Below are 18,171 nucleotides of genomic sequence, written 5' to 3' on the forward strand. Positions count from 1 at the left end.
CACCGCCAGCATTCAAAAGTGACCAAAACATCAGCCAGGAAGCAAAGGAACTGAGAAGTGGTCTGTGGTCACCACCTGCAGAACCACTCCTTTATTGGGGGTGTCTTGCTAATTGCCTATAATTTCCACCTGTTGTCTATTCCATTTGCACAACAGCATGTGAAATTGATTGTCAATCAGTGTTGCTTCCTAAGTGGACAGTTTGATTTCACAGGAGTGTGATTGACTTGAAGTTACATTGTGTTGTTTAAGTGTTCCCTTTATTTTTTTGAGCAGTGTATATTTACATATTTTCCATGTTATTTCCACTGAAAAGACCATGTGTTCAGAAGGGGAGGAAGTTGTCTTTGAGGTGGGACTGAGCAGAAAGGAAGATTTTACCATCAGAGACGCATAGTTACATAGTGAGCATTCATACATCTTTAAGACAGATTCATCAGAGAACTAGATGCACTTGCTAGCAGATATGCTTTGTGTCTATCATTATGAGTAATCGTGCTTAATAACACAGATTCTGCTGTCAGGCTCTTGATCCTGTCTCTGCCTTTGACACAGTCCAGTCAGCCTCTGTGATGCATGCTGTTTCAGATACTTTGCTTTTCTCTTTGCTGATTTCCCATGGGCAGCACACACAAGATAAAGACCAAAAAAATGGTGAATTAACAGCTGACCGGCACTGTTTTTGGCTGACGCTGTTTCCTCTGACCACTGGAAAAGAGTCAAGCTAAATATCAAATATCTGATTAGCATTCCAAAACCAGTCTCACATTTGTCCTTCTTTGCCATGTACCAAGAAATGTTTTATCAACAACCAAGGAAAGAAATAAAGTGTGGAGCAAGAAAGGGAGAAGAGAACACTCTTGAGATGTAGCCGTTCTGTATAATTCAGATGTCACTGATATCATCCATCAAGTAGTTTCCATGGAGATGGACTATGGCTGGCAGAAACATTCATTAAATTGGAGTGTAGTGGACAACTGTTACTGTGATACAAGAAAATGTTGATTAAATGAACACAAATCCTGTTCTACATTCTAGTTCAATCCATTTTTTAATTACTGACTATGTGTGTAACTTGTTATCTTTCAACCCAGGAATGCATGGTGAATGAGGACTGTGGTGACCTGAAATACTGCCTGTATGAGATAGAAAACTCCAGATGCCTCCCCTGCATAGTAACAGATATGGTGAGGATTGAGTCAGTGATGTCTATTGTGGTTATTTGTTTAGTTAAAGCAATGGATCAAATGACAAGGTCAAAGGTGTTGCTCATAGTGACGAACCACCAGTCTACAACACTCTACAGACTGTTTCGGTGTCTTTCAGCTAATTGTTTTAGTTTTATGACTCAGCTTTGTTGTTTAGTCATCACTCGCTTCCAGCTACAGCAAGTAGCTGTTTTCAGCTGATCAACTCAGACTGTACTTTACCACCTACCAAGTATCAAGACAAAATAAGAGTGCTTTCACACCTCAACCAGTCAAAACGAACCCCGGTGCATTTGCTCGGTTAGTACGGTTTGTTTGGACTGATGTTAAATATGTCTATCGTCAGCACAGGTATTTTTCTTGATTAATAGGTCGAAAGCTGTCAAAAATGTAATGCCTGTACTCCTTGTCCTTCATTAAGTCTATTAAAAAGGGTGTGACAGCGTTTCCACAGTAATAAATCATTACTGTACGGGATGCCTCCTCTTCGTCCTGCCTCTATGTTAACACGCGGCCGATTTGCAGTCTAATAATGTTTATAATCAGGTATTTCTTTGTAAGCGCTTTTGTCCAAAGCGACTGTTTTGCTATACATGTCAGAGGTTGCACTCCTCTGGAGCAATAAGGGGTTAATTGTCTTGGTCAGGGACACAATGGTGAAAAGGTCACAGTGGGATTCGTCCACTGCGACATCACCACCCCATATAGACATACAAGATATACACATCAGATTACATCATCACCCTCTTTCATCTCTGTTCTGTAAAGCAACCCATTACTGCTGCAAAATGAAAAATTAAGTGTAGCGGCTACCAATTTAATCAATATTAAGTCATAGAAATATGCATTATCATGAGAAAGTGTCTCAAAACAATGCAAAAAATAATATAACAATGCTAGTGGAATTGTTAATCCTGTACAGTGAAGCAGCATTAAATATCATAAATATTGCATTGTTAAATAGCTGCACATAGTGCCTATTACAGAACTACTAAAAAGGATCCATGAAAGAATGTGGCAACTAACCATGTGTGCTTTACATATTTGTTTGCATATCTGAATGTGTGTCCCCACCTAGCCCTGCACTAAGGATGAGGAGTGTTGCTCAGATCAGATGTGTGTTTGGGGCCAGTGTACGGTCAACGCTACCAAAGGAACAGAGGGAACCATCTGTCAGGGTCAGAGTGACTGCAGGTCGGACCTCTGCTGTGCCTTTCAAAGAGGTGAGCTTTAACAGTGACACCACCAGAGAAAAACCCGGAAACACAAAACAAAACTGACCTACCTAACCTGTTTCTGTATGCAGAGTAACGGTATGTACATGCTGCAGGATATGTCTGTTTTTTCCCTGTTCTTTCTCTCATTTTGATCTATTGCACCACTATAGTATTATAGTGTACTATATTTTATAGCAGCACAGTTTTATCATCTGTTGCCTCTCATATGCTGATTGTTTTTACGTTGCTTGAAAATGTTCTCCTACAATTTGTTGTTACAAGGTAGATTTATTTAGAATATTACAACACAGGGTTGTACAACGAGATGAAGTTGTAGTTCCCTTAATGCTACTCACGATAAGCAAAAAATATACAGTAGGTAGATTTATTTTGTCACAATGTAACAATGTAATGGTTATAGAGTGAAATTGACTTTGTATCTCCCTTCTGCTACATAGCAGACACAATACATTAATAGAGAAGAAATTATAAAAATGGTAAAGTGCTGAGGATGAATTTGAGCTTAAGAGTCTGATAGCTTGGGGGGAAATGCTGCTCTGTAGTCTGGTAGTACGACAGTAGATACTTCTGTATCTTTTCTCAGAAGGCAGCAGGGTGAACAGGCTGTGGCTGGGTGGGTACTGTCTTTTTGTATCCTTTGGGCTCTGCACAGGCACCTCACCTCACCAATATCACTGATGCTCGGGAGATCGGTACCAATGATCTTCAGGAGGCTTTCTATTGCCCCTTCATAAAAGTTGACAAGAACATGGCACAGAAATTTTGCCTTCTTAAGATTCCTTAAGAAATACAGCTGATAGATTTTGAGCTTTCTTCACCAGCGTGGAGATGTGAGACGACCATGTCAGGTTCTCTGTGATGCTGATTCCCAGGAACCTGAAACTGTTCACCTGCTCCGCCTCAGCTCCACTGATGTAGACAGGATTGTGTGTCTTTATCTCCTTCTTCCTGAAATCAACGATCTGCTCTCTATAATTACTACTCTTATATTGAAGAGAATCTGGGTCTACTAACTAACACATTTAAATTACTGAATACATATTTTTCTCACTGACCTCTAGACATAACCAGCCACTATGGAACTTTTATTTGCCCAGTTTTGTAGGTGTCTATGTCTGCCCCAATGCAGTGGAGGTGAATGAAATGTTTGTGCCTCTTAAATTAAATATATTTTAAAAAATATATAACAGTCATATGTCTTTTCAAAGCCAGTGTTCTGGTTACTCAGATTAATCCCTTAACGCCGATTGTCACAAATTCGCATCATACCTCTTCCTTTCAGACTGCAGCTGAGATAGCGTTTGTATTCCCCAAATGCCTGTTTATGCATATTCGATACGTACCTTGGAACCTTTTGCAATCACTGGTTTCTCATTTATGCCTCTTGTCACTAATTTGCATCATACCTACATCATATCTGAATTTATATCTTTTTAATGTTCTTTAGTCAAATTAACAATTTCCACTTAATTTAACATCAACCTGAAAGCAAATGAAAACACTATTTTTTTTATTGTAAATAAATTCAGGCATCAAGGGGTTAAAACCTCATAATCAACAGTTTACACTGGATCTGATTTCTACTGAAAAAAATGTCCACATGAAAACTTTTAACAGGGTGGGCTATGGATTAGATTCATAGTAACGGACACCTCGGTCCATAAAACCAAAATGTCAGAGTGTCCTAGAGTATACCTGAACCTCACTGCAGCAGGGCGAGATGTTACATCAATTGTGGTCAGCAAAAATCAAATCTTTGCAAGGTGTTAAGTTGCGCTTATAGTTTTTTTTTCTTATCTGTCCAGCTTTGATGAAACTACAGTCAAACATAGTGTATAGCCTCATAAATATACAGCACATGGCCAAATATACTGTATAAAAGCCATCCAGTCTCAAATGGAAACGGTAATGAAAACATTACTAGCTGCTATACCCAATTACAACTGAATGATTACCATGGAAGCACTACGAGTGGAAGAAACATTTGTACACTCTCATGTTGACAGTCAAACCAAATCGCATATAATACTAATAATCTGTGGTGGTTCATATAAATACATTCCAAATTTGCTACTTTTTCACCTTTAAGCCATTTCTAAACAGTTGTTCCAAAAAGATTAAAACAAAACGACATGGAGACATCCATGGAAAAATGCTCTTTGTCTGAGACTAGTCTTTATGTCTGTGAACCTGGGCCTGAGGATCTGAAATGGGCTTTCATATATTTGGCTTGTGTGTCACAACAAGAACTGGGCAGTGATGGTGATCAGCAGTGATACAGTGTCCACTGTGGCTGAACAGGCAAAGTAAAGACAGTTTTGGACTAAAATTATTTTTCTCTCTGCTGCTTTCTCCAGAGCTGTTGTTTCCAGTCTGTAACCCCAAACCGGAGAAAGGGGAGTCCTGTCTGAGCCACCCCAACCTGCTGATGGACATGCTGGCCTGGGACCAGGAGGGTCCCCGTGACCACTGCCCCTGTGCTGACGACCTCCATTGCCAACCTCACGGGTGAGAGCGGACATAGTGTACATTTACAATTGTTTTTCAAATTGAAATAAAATCTTACTGTTGTAATTCTGTAACATACATCAGACAGCATAATGTGTGTGTGTGTATATATATATATATATATGGGGAAATAGAAGTATTCAAAAACATTACTGCAAATGTTTTGTTTTTCTAGATTCCTTTTTTTTCTCTCTCACAGACGTGGATCTGTCTGTGGAGAGTAGCACTGGAGATGGAGAGAGCACGAGAAAGTTATACAAAACTCTGTCCAGGAGCTATACTTAACATAACCTTCACCAAAGAATGGCCCTGCTGATCAACTGTTTATATAAAAGAAAAGGATGTTGCTTCAGGACAGGACTTGCACTGTATTATTTATGCCTTACAACCAATGTGTATTGCATATCATGACGGAAATAAAAGACTTGCATTGAGTTTTGACTAAGAACAAAGTAAAGTACTATTGTGGTATTTTCAGAATCACAGATGGGCTTAATTTATTGTCTTGCTCAGTGGATGAAAACAGCAGCATAATATTGCATGGACCACTAGAGGTCACTAGACTTTTATCTATTTTCTGTGTCAGGAAGTGTTACCCAGAAATAACACCAGGAAATATTCAGGATGAGGCTCATAGCCACATGATTGAAGTGCAGACTCTCTCTCTCTCTGTCACACACACAAATAGTACAACTGTAGAAAACTGCTGACTTGCATATGAAGTTAGATTTTGGATTCATGTTCTTCCACACAGAGACTTGATATCTAAAGGCTTCTGTCAACACTGTAACGCAAAATTAATCTTCTTTTATCTTTCAAGTTTTACATTTTTGTTTTTATTAATCTTGTTTCTTCACATATATTTTAAATAGACAGGTTTGTATTTGCATTGGAACCCCTTTGCTTATAAAGCAAAATGTCTAAACAACATTTACTGTGTAAAAAAAACAAAGATCCTGTACTTCTGCTAAAATTGCTCATACCCTCCTCCAGCATATGGACACCAGTGCAAAGAACTTGGGAAGTGGGAGAAGCAGAAAGTTTAAGAAGTATGTTTCCTACTGCAAACAAATTAATTCTCTTGAATTACTTCATTAGTGCAGATTTAGGTTAGTTATTAAATTGTTAAACCTGTTTAACCTTTGTTCCCAACAAATCATGCTGTTTCTGTTTACCACTGTACCCATGAACCTCATTCTCCTTTTCTATAGTGAAGACACCAGCCAGAGCTGTAAATTAATAAAAGTTCTTTTAAGGTTTTCATTGCGATCAGGAACTATAGTTTTCATCCAAAATGTATCCAAATCCAAATGTAAATTTGTACATTTTATCCAACAGGTTTTGTGCATCTCAGTATGCTGGCTCAATGTTTAAAAGGTCCTGATTTTTAGATCTTTATTGTGTGGAAATGCATTGTGCTTAGGTGGCTTTCCTCTGGATGTGCTGGTTTTCTCCTGCATATACTGTACAGTCATTTACAACTGCAGGCAAATGCACTGGGGCCTCACATGTCACAAGTTCAGTACAAGTCACTTGGTTTTAGTAATTTGCACACTTGTAAAGGATTTCTTTGCACAAATCATCTAAGGCAGTTTTGGCATTATTGTCTTTTAGCTAAGCCCTGTGTCAAAATAAAATTTTAAGGTGTCATTTTTGGGCCAGTTTATTTCAGCAAAGGAGTGCTGGTTTTGTTTCTGGGCCTCTGTATAAAACATTTCACAGACGGCTGAGGAGGTCAAGGTGGGCTCATCAGCAAATATTTACACAGGCGCCCCCTAACAGGTTAATGTAATGTGGCTATAACTACCCCTGATGAAGACACTGATACCACAAATGAAGTGGAGATGTGACAGGTCATGTGCAGAGGATTATGTCTGCCAAAAGTATCACTCTAATTTCTGAGAGTAATACTGAACACAGTGATAATTAAAGGATGGTAAATGATACATGTTTTAGTGTAACTGTAGCACAAGTAGAGATAAGAGGCATAGAGCAAAGTGGCTGAATAATGTAAGTTAGCAATATCTAAGTTATCTAAAGTTTGCTAATATGATGAAGCTATGGTCATACCAGACCAAGTAGGCTAAGGCTGTAGTAGCAAAGCAAAACCCCTAAATTTCATTTATACAGGTAACATGTTATGTTATGTTTTTGACTCATAACTAACCCTAACTTTGACATATTCACTGCACATTGTTGGTCACCTGACTAAATGTGGAGAGCTTCATACCCACCGAGACTTTTTAAATCCCAGTGAGTGCCAGTGGTCCCCTGACGCAGTTTTTATTAAGTCGACCTGAAGTCCGGAGGAGTGAGCCCTCCCTCTTCAGCCTATCTGTGCCGGACCCGCTGACGTCACGGCGGTTCATTTATCACGCTGCTGGCTTCCTGCTGAGTCTCCACTCTGTCGGTTGTAGCAGTAGATGCAGCTGCTCCGCCACGCAACAGACTCCCAAGTTCAAGAGACGACCATACGTCGACATTTCGGGTAAGTACACCCTTCGCATTACGTCCACGGGCCGTACCAGCTCTGTGCGTACTGAACCGTGGAGCTCATTGCCGGCTTTCAAAGCGCTAACTGGTGGTGTGACTGCGTGTTGGAAGAGATGCGCCAAGAGGAGGGAGGGGTGGCTTATAACAACTGTACGCTAGTGTCGAAGATACGCAGATACAAGTCAAGTTATACAAGGCGTTAACTGTATACTCGCAATACCCCCCCCCCCCCCCTCCCTTCTTCCCCACTGCACCCCCTTCACCACCATGGAGCTCTTGTGTTCGAAAAATCTTAATTCTCAATGGTTCTTTTTCTTTCCCGCCCCCACTGGTAGTTTGAGCACACGAGGAAGACTGGCTGCTCTAGCAGCATAGGAGGCACTTTTAATTTAAGGCGAGGGTTTAGCTGAGCGGCCTCACTTTTAATATACTCCCAGGCTTTGCGGTAGTCACATTAAAGGCTGCCAAGCCAAACAGTCGGTGTAGTTTGAAGCGTCGCCCACTGTGCAAATGGGCGGCGAGTGGTTACTGATAATAATATGTGTAATGAGAATCACGGGATCTGCTGCCTTCGTGTTTGCCTGTTAGGTTAAAGTCTGGTTTGCCCGCTCTGATATGCTTCTTTTAACACGCATCTGCTTTGCCCAAATGCATCGGATTATTACGGTTAACCTGCGTGGTGTGCAGGCAGTTCCTCCTCAGGTATAAGATAACTGACAGTAAAGTGTGGATGTCAAGAAGACAAAGGGTAAGTTACTGAAGCACACCGATTAATTCACAACATCGAATAGTGCAAAGAGACCAATGTTGACACTGTGTCTTTATCACAGTCAAAATGGACTCAGGCATGAGGCAAACACCCTATATAGTCAGTCTGACCCAGATGTACAGTTGTCATTGGATAACTGTGATTGAACAGGGTTTCATACTCTTGGTTATTAATCCACGAAGTCAACAAATTGTGACAGTAAGACTGAATACTTGCCACAATTGGGTAGAGGGGGGTTCCTTAACTGTAGCAACACAAATGTTGTCTATATGCTAAATGTTGCTGTGGTCTGGTTTTGTCAGACAAAGAATTTTAAAGATTTGCATATTTGAACATAAGAATGCAATATGTACTGAAAACACAGCAATATGCCATTTTTCAACAACACTTATGAACAGACTAACCACAGTTCTGCATCATCAGAGTTCTGGGCAATAGGGGGAAAAAATCCTTAAGGTGGCGACATCAAGTTACTGCTTGGTAAATTGGCCTCACTCTCTGAACACACTTATTACCCAAATGAAGAACTGAATTTGTCATGTTTCCTCAAATTTTTATTCAAAGGATGTTTATACATATCTTTAAAAAGTTTCTGCTAGGGTGGCACTTTGACACAGACTATGGCAACTCCCACCCTCAGATTCATTATCCAGATATTTAAACTCTGTTGGTTTAGTTTGACTATATAGGTTGTTTGCCTCATGCATATGTCTGTTTTGAATGAAGACACACAAGTGTTGAAACGGTTGTGCTATTGAGAAGCACCTGATCAGCTGCATTTAGCTGGAAGCTGCATGGAGAAATGCTTCTACTAGTAAAATGTAAATGTGTGTAATCTAACATTTCTGATGTGTGGTGGACTCGATACTATTGGATATAGATTGCTTTTCATTATCAGTTGTTAGAACATTGGCGTGTAAATGCTTCACAAACTCATCCAGATCTCTTCTGAGTACATTAGAGGAAAAACAGTCTGTCCTCAGAGGTCTGGCTATTTAGTGACAGGCAGGCACACTTTTGGCCTTGCATCAATGTATTTAATCTGCTGGATGAATTTTTCCTGTAGGTGTAGGGATGACTTAAGTAGAAGAGATGAGAGCCAGCACTTGTGTGTTTTGCGTGACTTTGAGATTTAAGTGAATGTCTTCGCAACAAAGGCTGGAAACTTTTTGAAAAACTTTACTAATGGTGCGTTCAGACTAAAAGCTAAGTGAGCACATTTCCTGTCGGGCGGCACGAAGGGGGCGGGGCCGGCAACGCGAAGGAATTCGCGTGACCCTGAGTCGCGATAGCCTATCAACGCTGAGATTGTCCCTACGTCACCGACTGCTTCAGAGCGTTGTGTGGAGAGGGCCGGGAAGAGCTGCTAAACTTGCGCGAGAGGAGCAGCGCTCTAGCTTTCGGACAAACACCTGTGGTCAGACTGGATTATGCTCTGACAACTACGCCGTTTCCTCAAGGGAGGAGCTCGGAGTAAACTGATTTTTATTAAATTAGCTTTTTACTTTAGTTTTTGGGATTACAACGTTGATTTATCTTCACTCGAGCTTCTCAGCAGCTAGATTCCGTGCACATCCGGTTCCATTGTTGTTAGCGTCGCTTGGCACTACTTCATATTTATATAAAAAAAACTGACAAAACTGGACATTGCTGGGAGAAAAGAAAGCGAGGAGGTTGAACTACCTGGTGAGTTCAGAAAACGTCTGTATGTAACTTTATTCTAGCGATCGTTGTACTTTACTGTGACCAATTTAATACAGCATAGCCCTGATCGGTCCGAACTCCATTCAGAAAACAAACATTTTAGAAGTTGTTGGCTTGCTGACAGACCTGACAAATATGCATCATGTTGTAGTTATTTTGGCATCAGTTTGATCCGTTTATTGCTCTTTAATCAAAGCACAATGTTTACTTTGCGTTCATACAGCTGTAGTAATGGCGACTTGTGTTTGTTCTTGTTATCGTGTGTGTGAACACTCCAGGGATGTCGGCAATAAAACCCCCGCGAGGAAAGCGTTGCATGGAGTAAATTTGCGTTTGGTCTGAATGCACAGTAAACGTTTTTTTCTTTACTTGGCAATGGGTTTTCACAATTAATCAAGAAGGGTGTTTCCTCCTGAAACAGTTTATTGTCAAACCTTAGTTTCATGTTTAACACCTAAACTTCAGCCACAGGGGCTCAATTTAAGCAGTCTAATGCATAATCAATAATTTAGAGTGGACATGTGGCAGCAGGGATCAACTTGCTGTCTGACTGTAAACTACAGTAGCTCTTTGACAGACACTTGATCAAAGGCCACAGCAGGTTTGTGAGGTTTTTAGCATACAGACAAGGTTTTAGAGTTTCAGTCTTGGCTGATCAGCTTTAAAGGACATCTGTAGTGGACAGAGCCAGGTTCTCCAGTAAGGGAATACTGCAGAGGGAAAGCTGCTTTGACCTGTTATTTTGTCCCAGTTCTGCATCGTTCGCTCTGATGTGTACACAAATGAAGTGACTTAAACAGGACACCGGCTTGGGCTTTTATGACCTTTTCTTGTATTTTAATTTTTAGGACAAGATCCAAAAGTTTCCCTCTTTCCTTTTGTAACATCTTGCTGTTCTCAAATATGGACACACTTGATTTTTGTAGACAAGGCGGAGGGAGGAAACATGAGCCTCAGCTTAGTCCTGCCAATGAATGGATCTGCTGCCTGGTCACTCTGGGCTAGTTTCTGTCATTTTAAGTGTACCTCTCAGACACACAGATATGCAAGAAATAAAATATGGTTGTAGTCGCATGTAGATCAAATTGCATACACATCCTGGACAGAAGACAAATTTTTATCTGGTGTTTGCTCATTGCTCTTTATCTTTGTGAAATGAAGCACACATGCACCAATGCTTAACACATGGAAGTTGACAGACACCTGATTAGTCTCATTCTGTCTTGATATTATTGGCATAATCTGTGCAAGACACCATAATTGAGCAGCACCTGGTGTTGTGCAGGACAGCAGACACCCTGACCTCACACTTTCTCTGGATGGCTTGAATGTAGGGCTGGACGATATGGCCCAAAATATTATCACAATAAAAAGTTTCATGTCTTTCGATATCGATAAGTATCAAGTTCAAAGGCAGATTTTTCTCCTGAGTGACGGTTAATTGTGGTTTTAAGCTTTTTTCAGTCCTCTTTTCCTCAACAAACAAAACATTTTATTAAATAAAGTCCTAATTCATGTTCACATTCTAACCCTATGATTTAAGTGAATCAAATCAAACATTTATTGAACATTTGATATATTGTTGAGAAATTATATTGCAATAATTGTTTTATTGTCCAGCCCTATTTGAACGTCCCATGATTGAATACTTGCACATACTGTGGCCTAACCACATTCAACTTGTGACATTAAACAAGAACACTAGAACCACTTCAGATACCTAGGAACTTTAACTGGATTTTGTTGAAGTACTTTGTCTAAAGTGTGCCTTCACGGACCACAGTTCATACCACCCAAAGTTCTTTGTCTGAGCTGGTACTGGTCAAACACATCCCCCTTTTTTTTTTTTTATTCTTTTTTTTTTTTTTTTTTCAATCCCTTCAGTCTTCACAATTATATATTATTCCAAATTTTAATAGCCATTATGTAAAACACCCTGATAAAGGCCCTGTGTCTCCATTGGTTGAAGAACAGATTGTTCCACTAAGTTGTTAGCATTTATTTTTCTCACCTTAGTTCTACTTTTCAGCACAGCATGAGTGCTGACTGTATACGTAGATAAATGGCCAAATAAATGCACATAGAAGGCATTATTCTCTACAATATTAAAAATGATGTAACAGCTAAGAGTCCAGGCATCAAATTGGATCTTTAGTGAAGAATAATTTCCACTTGTAGGACAATGACTATCTGAACTAAGCAGAAGTCCAAACCGTGTTATTGCCTAGCGTTGACTTGCATTTTCTCTTGTCAGGATCATTTTTGTTGAAATGCATTTTAACATGGACTCTCATCCAAACCTTGACTTTTAAGAAATGTTGAGACTAGGGTAGATTTTTCTTGTGCCTTTATTTTCCTTTTTCTTAGAGTACTGTTCACATTCACAAGCTGCCTACAGGTTTGCTGTAGTCACAGCGGGGTCTGACAGCATACAGCTGGAGCAGGCCACTTGGCACAGGCTGTGATGCAGCAAACTGTACATCTGCAGCATCAGCCAGGCCTGAGCTGGTGTCCAGAGCATAGTGGTAAACGTAGGTGGTAAACAAAGCTACAAGTGCTTTGCATTGTTGAACCAGGACAATAGGAAAATACTCAACATTAAGAAAGTAGCACAAAATAGTATTATACTTTTTCACTCAACAGTTTTCTTCACTGTTTGCTATTTTGGATATACTGCTGTGTAGGAACAAAAGCGCTGTGATGGCAGAATTCACAGTATTTACTTTTTTCGTTCAGGCTGGTGGTAATGAAGCATGGCTCGCTTTCAACTGTCAGCCAAACGCTTGACACAAGCTGGTCAGAAATGGGAACGGAGACTTGTCTTCCCCTTCTCAAGCTACTTGTTCTCAAAATAAGAATTAAGGTTCATGTAAATTTAACCCCTGACCAACCTGCAGTTTTTGATATGCCCAGTTAATGCTGCACGCTGGTCTGACTGTATGCAAAGCTGAGTAACAGGTTTTACTGTAACAAAATGAGCAGTTATGCTGTTCAAACAGTAGGCTATGACAGAATCCCCATTTAACATTGGATAGCGCTGTAAAGTCTGAGGTAGTTTATATTGGATTATTGTCCAAATAAACATCTGACATGGTGTGTGTGTGTATGTGATGTGTATATATATATATATATATATATATATATATATATATATATAAAAAAATTTTTGTGTGTAGTGTAACAGATAATCCCCGATGGTTGTAACTGTGAACTCTTCCGTTTGACTAAAGTATTTGGATTGCAAAGAGGTCTTTGGAAATCCTGTCAGCTGTTGTGACCAACTATCTCACGAGCAGTCTGTCGTGCAGAGAAATGAGTCATTGTTTTGCATGTTGTCATTCAGGAGATAACAGGAGAATGAATAGATAATTAACATTTTATTTAGTGGCTGTGTTGGATCACTTCAAATGATTGCGGTTTGTTCTTGCATGCCACAATGATTTTGTTGACATTAATAATTCCAGGAGGCAGGAGGGTGGTAACATGTTTCAACTCATACACAGAAAAATTCAGCAGTACTAAGTAGTTGTGTAAATAGCTGTTAATGATTAGATAAGTTATCTCCTGAATGGCCGGTTATCATCTATGCAGTGTCAATCATACTTAAACAAATGCAATCTGACTGATAAGGCCAAACACAGCAGTGCATGGAGTCGATGCATCACAATATGATGTACTTTTGCTGTAATGTTTGCCACAGACAGAGGCCCCATCCACACTACTGCGTTTTCGGTTTAAAAGGGAGACCTTTAGAAGCATGTGAAATGATGAGTGAATCAACAAAATGAATCTGCAACAATATTAATCAATTTCTTTCTTTTAGCAAAAAGACCAAATATTCATTGCTTTCAGCTTCTCAAAGTAGTGAAAGTGGAAAAACTAAACAATCAATAATATCTGACGGATGTTTAAGAAACTCAACTAATCTGCTTTATCAGGACTGTGTGGGTGTCATGTTGCTCTGATTTGATACAGTAGCCTGGCAATGTAAACAAACTGCACAATTGTTGCCAGATTTAGATTCCGATATTTGTAAGTCCTGACTGGTGCCTGGAAGTAGCCTATGTGACATTACTTTTCTCTAAGTGGACCCCACCCCATAAGTTCTTTAAAAACAAACTGCGCAAGCTTAGGCAGAAACATTTTGATCATGGAAGGTTACATTGCAAAACTTGGCTGACTGGTAACGTACCAGTCTGACAACCTTGAAAAATTCCTTGAACACTGGACTCGTTACCAAGCCAAACGCTTGACTCTTACTGTGCTTTCAGACCAAAAGTGAAGCGAGCGTTCGGGGCGGTTCGATGCAAAGACGCGTAGAGCTGCGATTTCCTGTCAGGCGACGCGAAGGGGGCAGTGCCTGCAACACGAAGGGCTTTGCGTGAGTTGAAAATTTCCAACTCCAGTGAATTTTCGCGGGTTCTAATCGCCTTCTCGCAGTGTGTGTCTGTACACTTGCAGCAAATGTACTCACGCGAGGAAAGCGTCATGAGGATTAAATTTGAATTTGGTCTGAAAGCACATTACAATTTAGCTCAAGTTCATTTTAGGTCCAACATCTTGAGTCTCCACATGGGGAAACGCCTCTTGGCGCAAGTTCAGGCACGAAGTTGGTCTCGATTTGTAATCCTCCCTGTATTTTACTTTTGTGTTTTTAAAAAAAAAAAAATGTATTTCTGTGCAGGTGGAGTGGTGCTGAGGGGCTCAGTGAACAGGACTGCAGACATCATGGTGAACATCCCAGAATACTATGTGGGGAAGACTGTGCTGATCACTGGAGCAACAGGATTCATGGGCAAGGTACAATTGAAGTTAAATAGGCAAGTAGCCAGTAGGGCATGACTGAACCCAACATTGTAAGCTACAGGGGGGAGTGAAGAGGGAACCTGTTTGTAAACCCTTGGAGAGGATTCTTTTCACTCCGATATGACAGTGATGTTGCACACAGGAAGTGTCTACACAAGATTTTAATCTACCACAGCTTGACACTTTAATTGTATGCTGAATTGTGGGTATTACGCTGTGAACTTAAGGCCTGCATAAGAACATTTCTCAGTTTAACAGCAGATGCATGATGACCTTAAGGCTCTTCTTTTTTTCTCTCCACTTGTGACAAAAGCAGGAGGTTACAACTAAAAGTGGTGTGCAGTGCCTAGTGTCAACTAAACAGTCTGAAGAGGAAAATATGATTTTGTATCTCTTACTTGTTTGTTATTAAAGGTGCTGCTGGAGAAGCTCCTGAGGTCCTGCCCAGGAGTCAAATCTGTCTATGTGATGGTCCGGTCAAAAGCCGGTCAGAGCCCTCAGGCCCGCATCGCTGACATGATCAACTGCAAGGTAAGAAGTGGGCTACCGGGGGGCGATCTGATCAGTGTCTAGAGGAAGGGGGTGAGGCAGAGGCCTGTTGCACCAGTTACGTGAACTGGGTTATTTTGAGCATAGTGCAGGAGCTATGCTGTAATTTGTACCATAGCTCAAAGATGCCACTTAAAACGTACACCTCCCCGAGCAGATGTGTCATTTGTTGTTGGCGGCGACCCAGAAAACTCAAATATGGCATTAACATCTTCAAGATGAATGGATAAAATTTGGTCAAAGGTGACTGTGACCTCACAACATGTTTTGTCTATAACTAAAGAATTTACTCATAAGAATTTCTCACATGTCTAATATGTATTCCACATGTCAAACTTGCATAATGTTATGAAACCTTTTCTCTCATGCTGTCTTCTCTACTTTTACATGATTTTACAGAGGCCTGTTTCAACTCACTGGAAATTCACTAGAATCATGTCAATATACAGGTGCTGGTCATAATTAAAATATCATCAAAATTGATTTATTTCTGTAATTCCATTCAAAAAGTGAAACTTTTATAATGTATACATTCATTCCACACAGACTGATATATTTCAAATGTTTATTTCATTTAATTGTGATGATTAAAACTGACAACTAATGAAAATCCAGGTGCCAAGTCCTGTTGGAAAATTAAATCTGCATCTCCATAAAGTTGGTCAGCAGCAGGAAGCATGAAGTGCTCTAAAACTTCCTGGTAGACGGCTGCGTTGACCGTGGACCAACACCAGCAGATGACATGGCAGCCCAAACCATCACTGACTGTGGAAACTTTACACTGGACTTCAAGCAACGTGGATTCTGTGCCTCTCCTCTCTTCCTCCAGACTCTGGGACCTTGATTTCCAAAGGAAATGCAAAATTTACTTTCATCAGAGAACATAACTGTGGACCACTCAGCAGCAGTCCAGTCCTTTGTCTTTAGCCCAGGCGAGACGCTTCTGACGCTGTGTCTTGTTCAAGAGTGGCTTGACACAAGGAATGCGACAGCTGAAACCCATGTCTTGCATACGTCTGTGCGTGGTGGTTCTTGAAGCACTGACTCCAGCTGCAGTCCACTCTTTGTGAATCGCCCCCACATTTTTGAATGGGTTTTGTTTCACAATCCTCTCCAGGGTGTAGTTATCCCTTTTGCTTGTGCACTTTTTTTCTACCACATCTTTTCCTTCCCTTCGCCTCTCTATTAATGTGCTTGGACACAGAGCTCTGTGAACAGCCAGCCTCTTTAGCAATGACCTTTTGTGTCTTGCCCTCCTTGTGCAACGTGTCAATGGTCGTCTTTTGGACAGCTGTCAAGTCAGCAGTCTTCCCCATGATTGTGTAGCCTACAGAACTAGACTGAGAGACCATTTAAAGGCCTTTGCAGGTGTTTTGAGTTAATTAGCTGATTAGTGTGGCACCAGGTGTCTTCAATATTGAACCTTTTCACAATATTCTAATTTTCTGAGATAGTGATTTTGGGGTTTTCATTAGTTGTCAGTTATAGTCACAATTAAAAGGAATGAACACTTGAAATATATCAGTCTGTGTGGGATGAAATGAATGAATATAATATCCAAGTTTCACTTTTTGAATGGAATTACTGAAAAACTCGTTGATGATCTAATTATATGACCAGCACCTGTAGTGACTATTTCCATTTTGCTTTGGTTATTAGTTGGCTTAGTAAAGTTATAGCACAGGTTTAAAAAAAGTTAGTGTTGACTTCTGAAACCTACCATGATTGCGGTGCAACAGGCTTATTTTAAAGATTAGGTTGTGCCTCTTACCTAGAAACTGAGGTAGGAAGGAGGAATAGAAAGTGACTCATGCTACCAACAGTAAGCAAGGGAATGGAAGCATGTCTTCTGAAATTTTAAACTGTACACTAAGAGTCCAATGCAAGGCATACTGACTTGATTTCCCCACTCAGTTGTTTGAAAGATTGCAAGACGAGCAGCCAGGCTTTGCCGAGAAGATCGTAGCCGTGAACAGTGACCTCACACAGCCAGAGCTGGATCTGAGTAAAGGGGATCAGAGCATCTTGGTTGAAAACATTAACATCGTTTTCCACTGTGCCGCTACCATCCGATTTAATGAGCCACTCAAGTGAGTTGTCAATTTGTTTTGTCTAATTCATTTCCTGATGAATTTCTTGGCAATATGTACAGTCCCTTGCTTTCTTGGCTATTTCTCTCTAATGGCACTTTGCTAAACATGGTTAAATTACAATGTGTTTCCTTCTTTGTACAATTAATAGTTCAAGGTCTGTTTACCCTGTCAAAAGAACAATAATCGGGCAGGAGAATGTGTATTATGGGTGTTGCTGGACTTGACAATAAAAACAGTCGTGTTGATAGTACCCACTGTTTGCTGTATACAGCGATACTTGATACCTGACACAGCTCCCTAAATCACCTCTTCTGGAGGAAAATGGCACATGTGTTTCTACTGAACTAAAGACGCTGCTTTGACAAAGTACTGCTAATTTTACTCTTATAACAAGATTACTTGCTGATAAATATTTTTGCAGTAAAATTAATTTTAAAGCATTTGTATAGTCATTGTATAGGATGGTTTTTATATTTGCAAAATGAGAATCAGTCACGTTTTAGTACGAAACTGGAGTCAGGCTATGTTTGGCTTAGCATAAAGACTAAAAGCAGGGGAAACTGCTAGCTGGCGCTGTGCGAAGAGGAAAGGGATGCCCACCAACACCCTGAAGCTCATTAGCATGTATCTCGTTTGTTTAACATACAGTGGGTACGGAAAGTATTCAGACCCCTTTAAATGTTTCACTCTTTGTTTCATTGCAGCCATTTTCCAAAAATCAAAAATTCATTTTATTTCTCAGTAATGTACACTCAGCACCCCATCTTGACAGAAAAAACAAATGTAGAAATTTTTGCAAATTT

General features: G+C 40.2%; 2 protein-coding genes across 2 annotated transcripts; both read left to right on the plus strand.

Moving 5' to 3' along the window:
* The first annotated feature begins 297 nt into the window (after positions 1 to 297).
* On the plus strand, positions 298 to 5,388 carry dkk3b (dickkopf WNT signaling pathway inhibitor 3b). The gene is made up of 5 exons (XM_046038118.1): positions 298 to 352; positions 1,095 to 1,187; positions 2,287 to 2,431; positions 4,804 to 4,954; positions 5,154 to 5,388. The coding sequence occupies exons 1-5, from the start codon at positions 320 to 322 to the stop codon at positions 5,176 to 5,178; spliced, it is 447 nt and encodes a 148-aa protein (XP_045894074.1). The 5' UTR covers positions 298 to 319; the 3' UTR covers positions 5,179 to 5,388.
* A 1,930-nt stretch (positions 5,389 to 7,318) lies between these two features.
* Positions 7,319 to 17,365, plus strand: LOC123962268 (fatty acyl-CoA reductase 1-like; the record flags this gene model as incomplete). The annotated part of the gene is given in 4 exon segments (XM_046038292.1): positions 7,319 to 7,442; positions 14,605 to 14,720; positions 15,141 to 15,257; positions 17,190 to 17,365. Coding segments are annotated over 3 exon segments (365 nt in total), but the record flags the coding sequence as incomplete, so codon positions are not given.
* Between the last annotated feature and the right edge of the window lie 806 nt (positions 17,366 to 18,171).

This window comes from Micropterus dolomieu, linkage group LG22 (genome assembly GCF_021292245.1).
Source record: "Micropterus dolomieu isolate WLL.071019.BEF.003 ecotype Adirondacks linkage group LG22, ASM2129224v1, whole genome shotgun sequence".
Lineage (NCBI taxonomy): Eukaryota > Metazoa > Chordata > Actinopteri > Centrarchiformes > Centrarchidae > Micropterus > Micropterus dolomieu.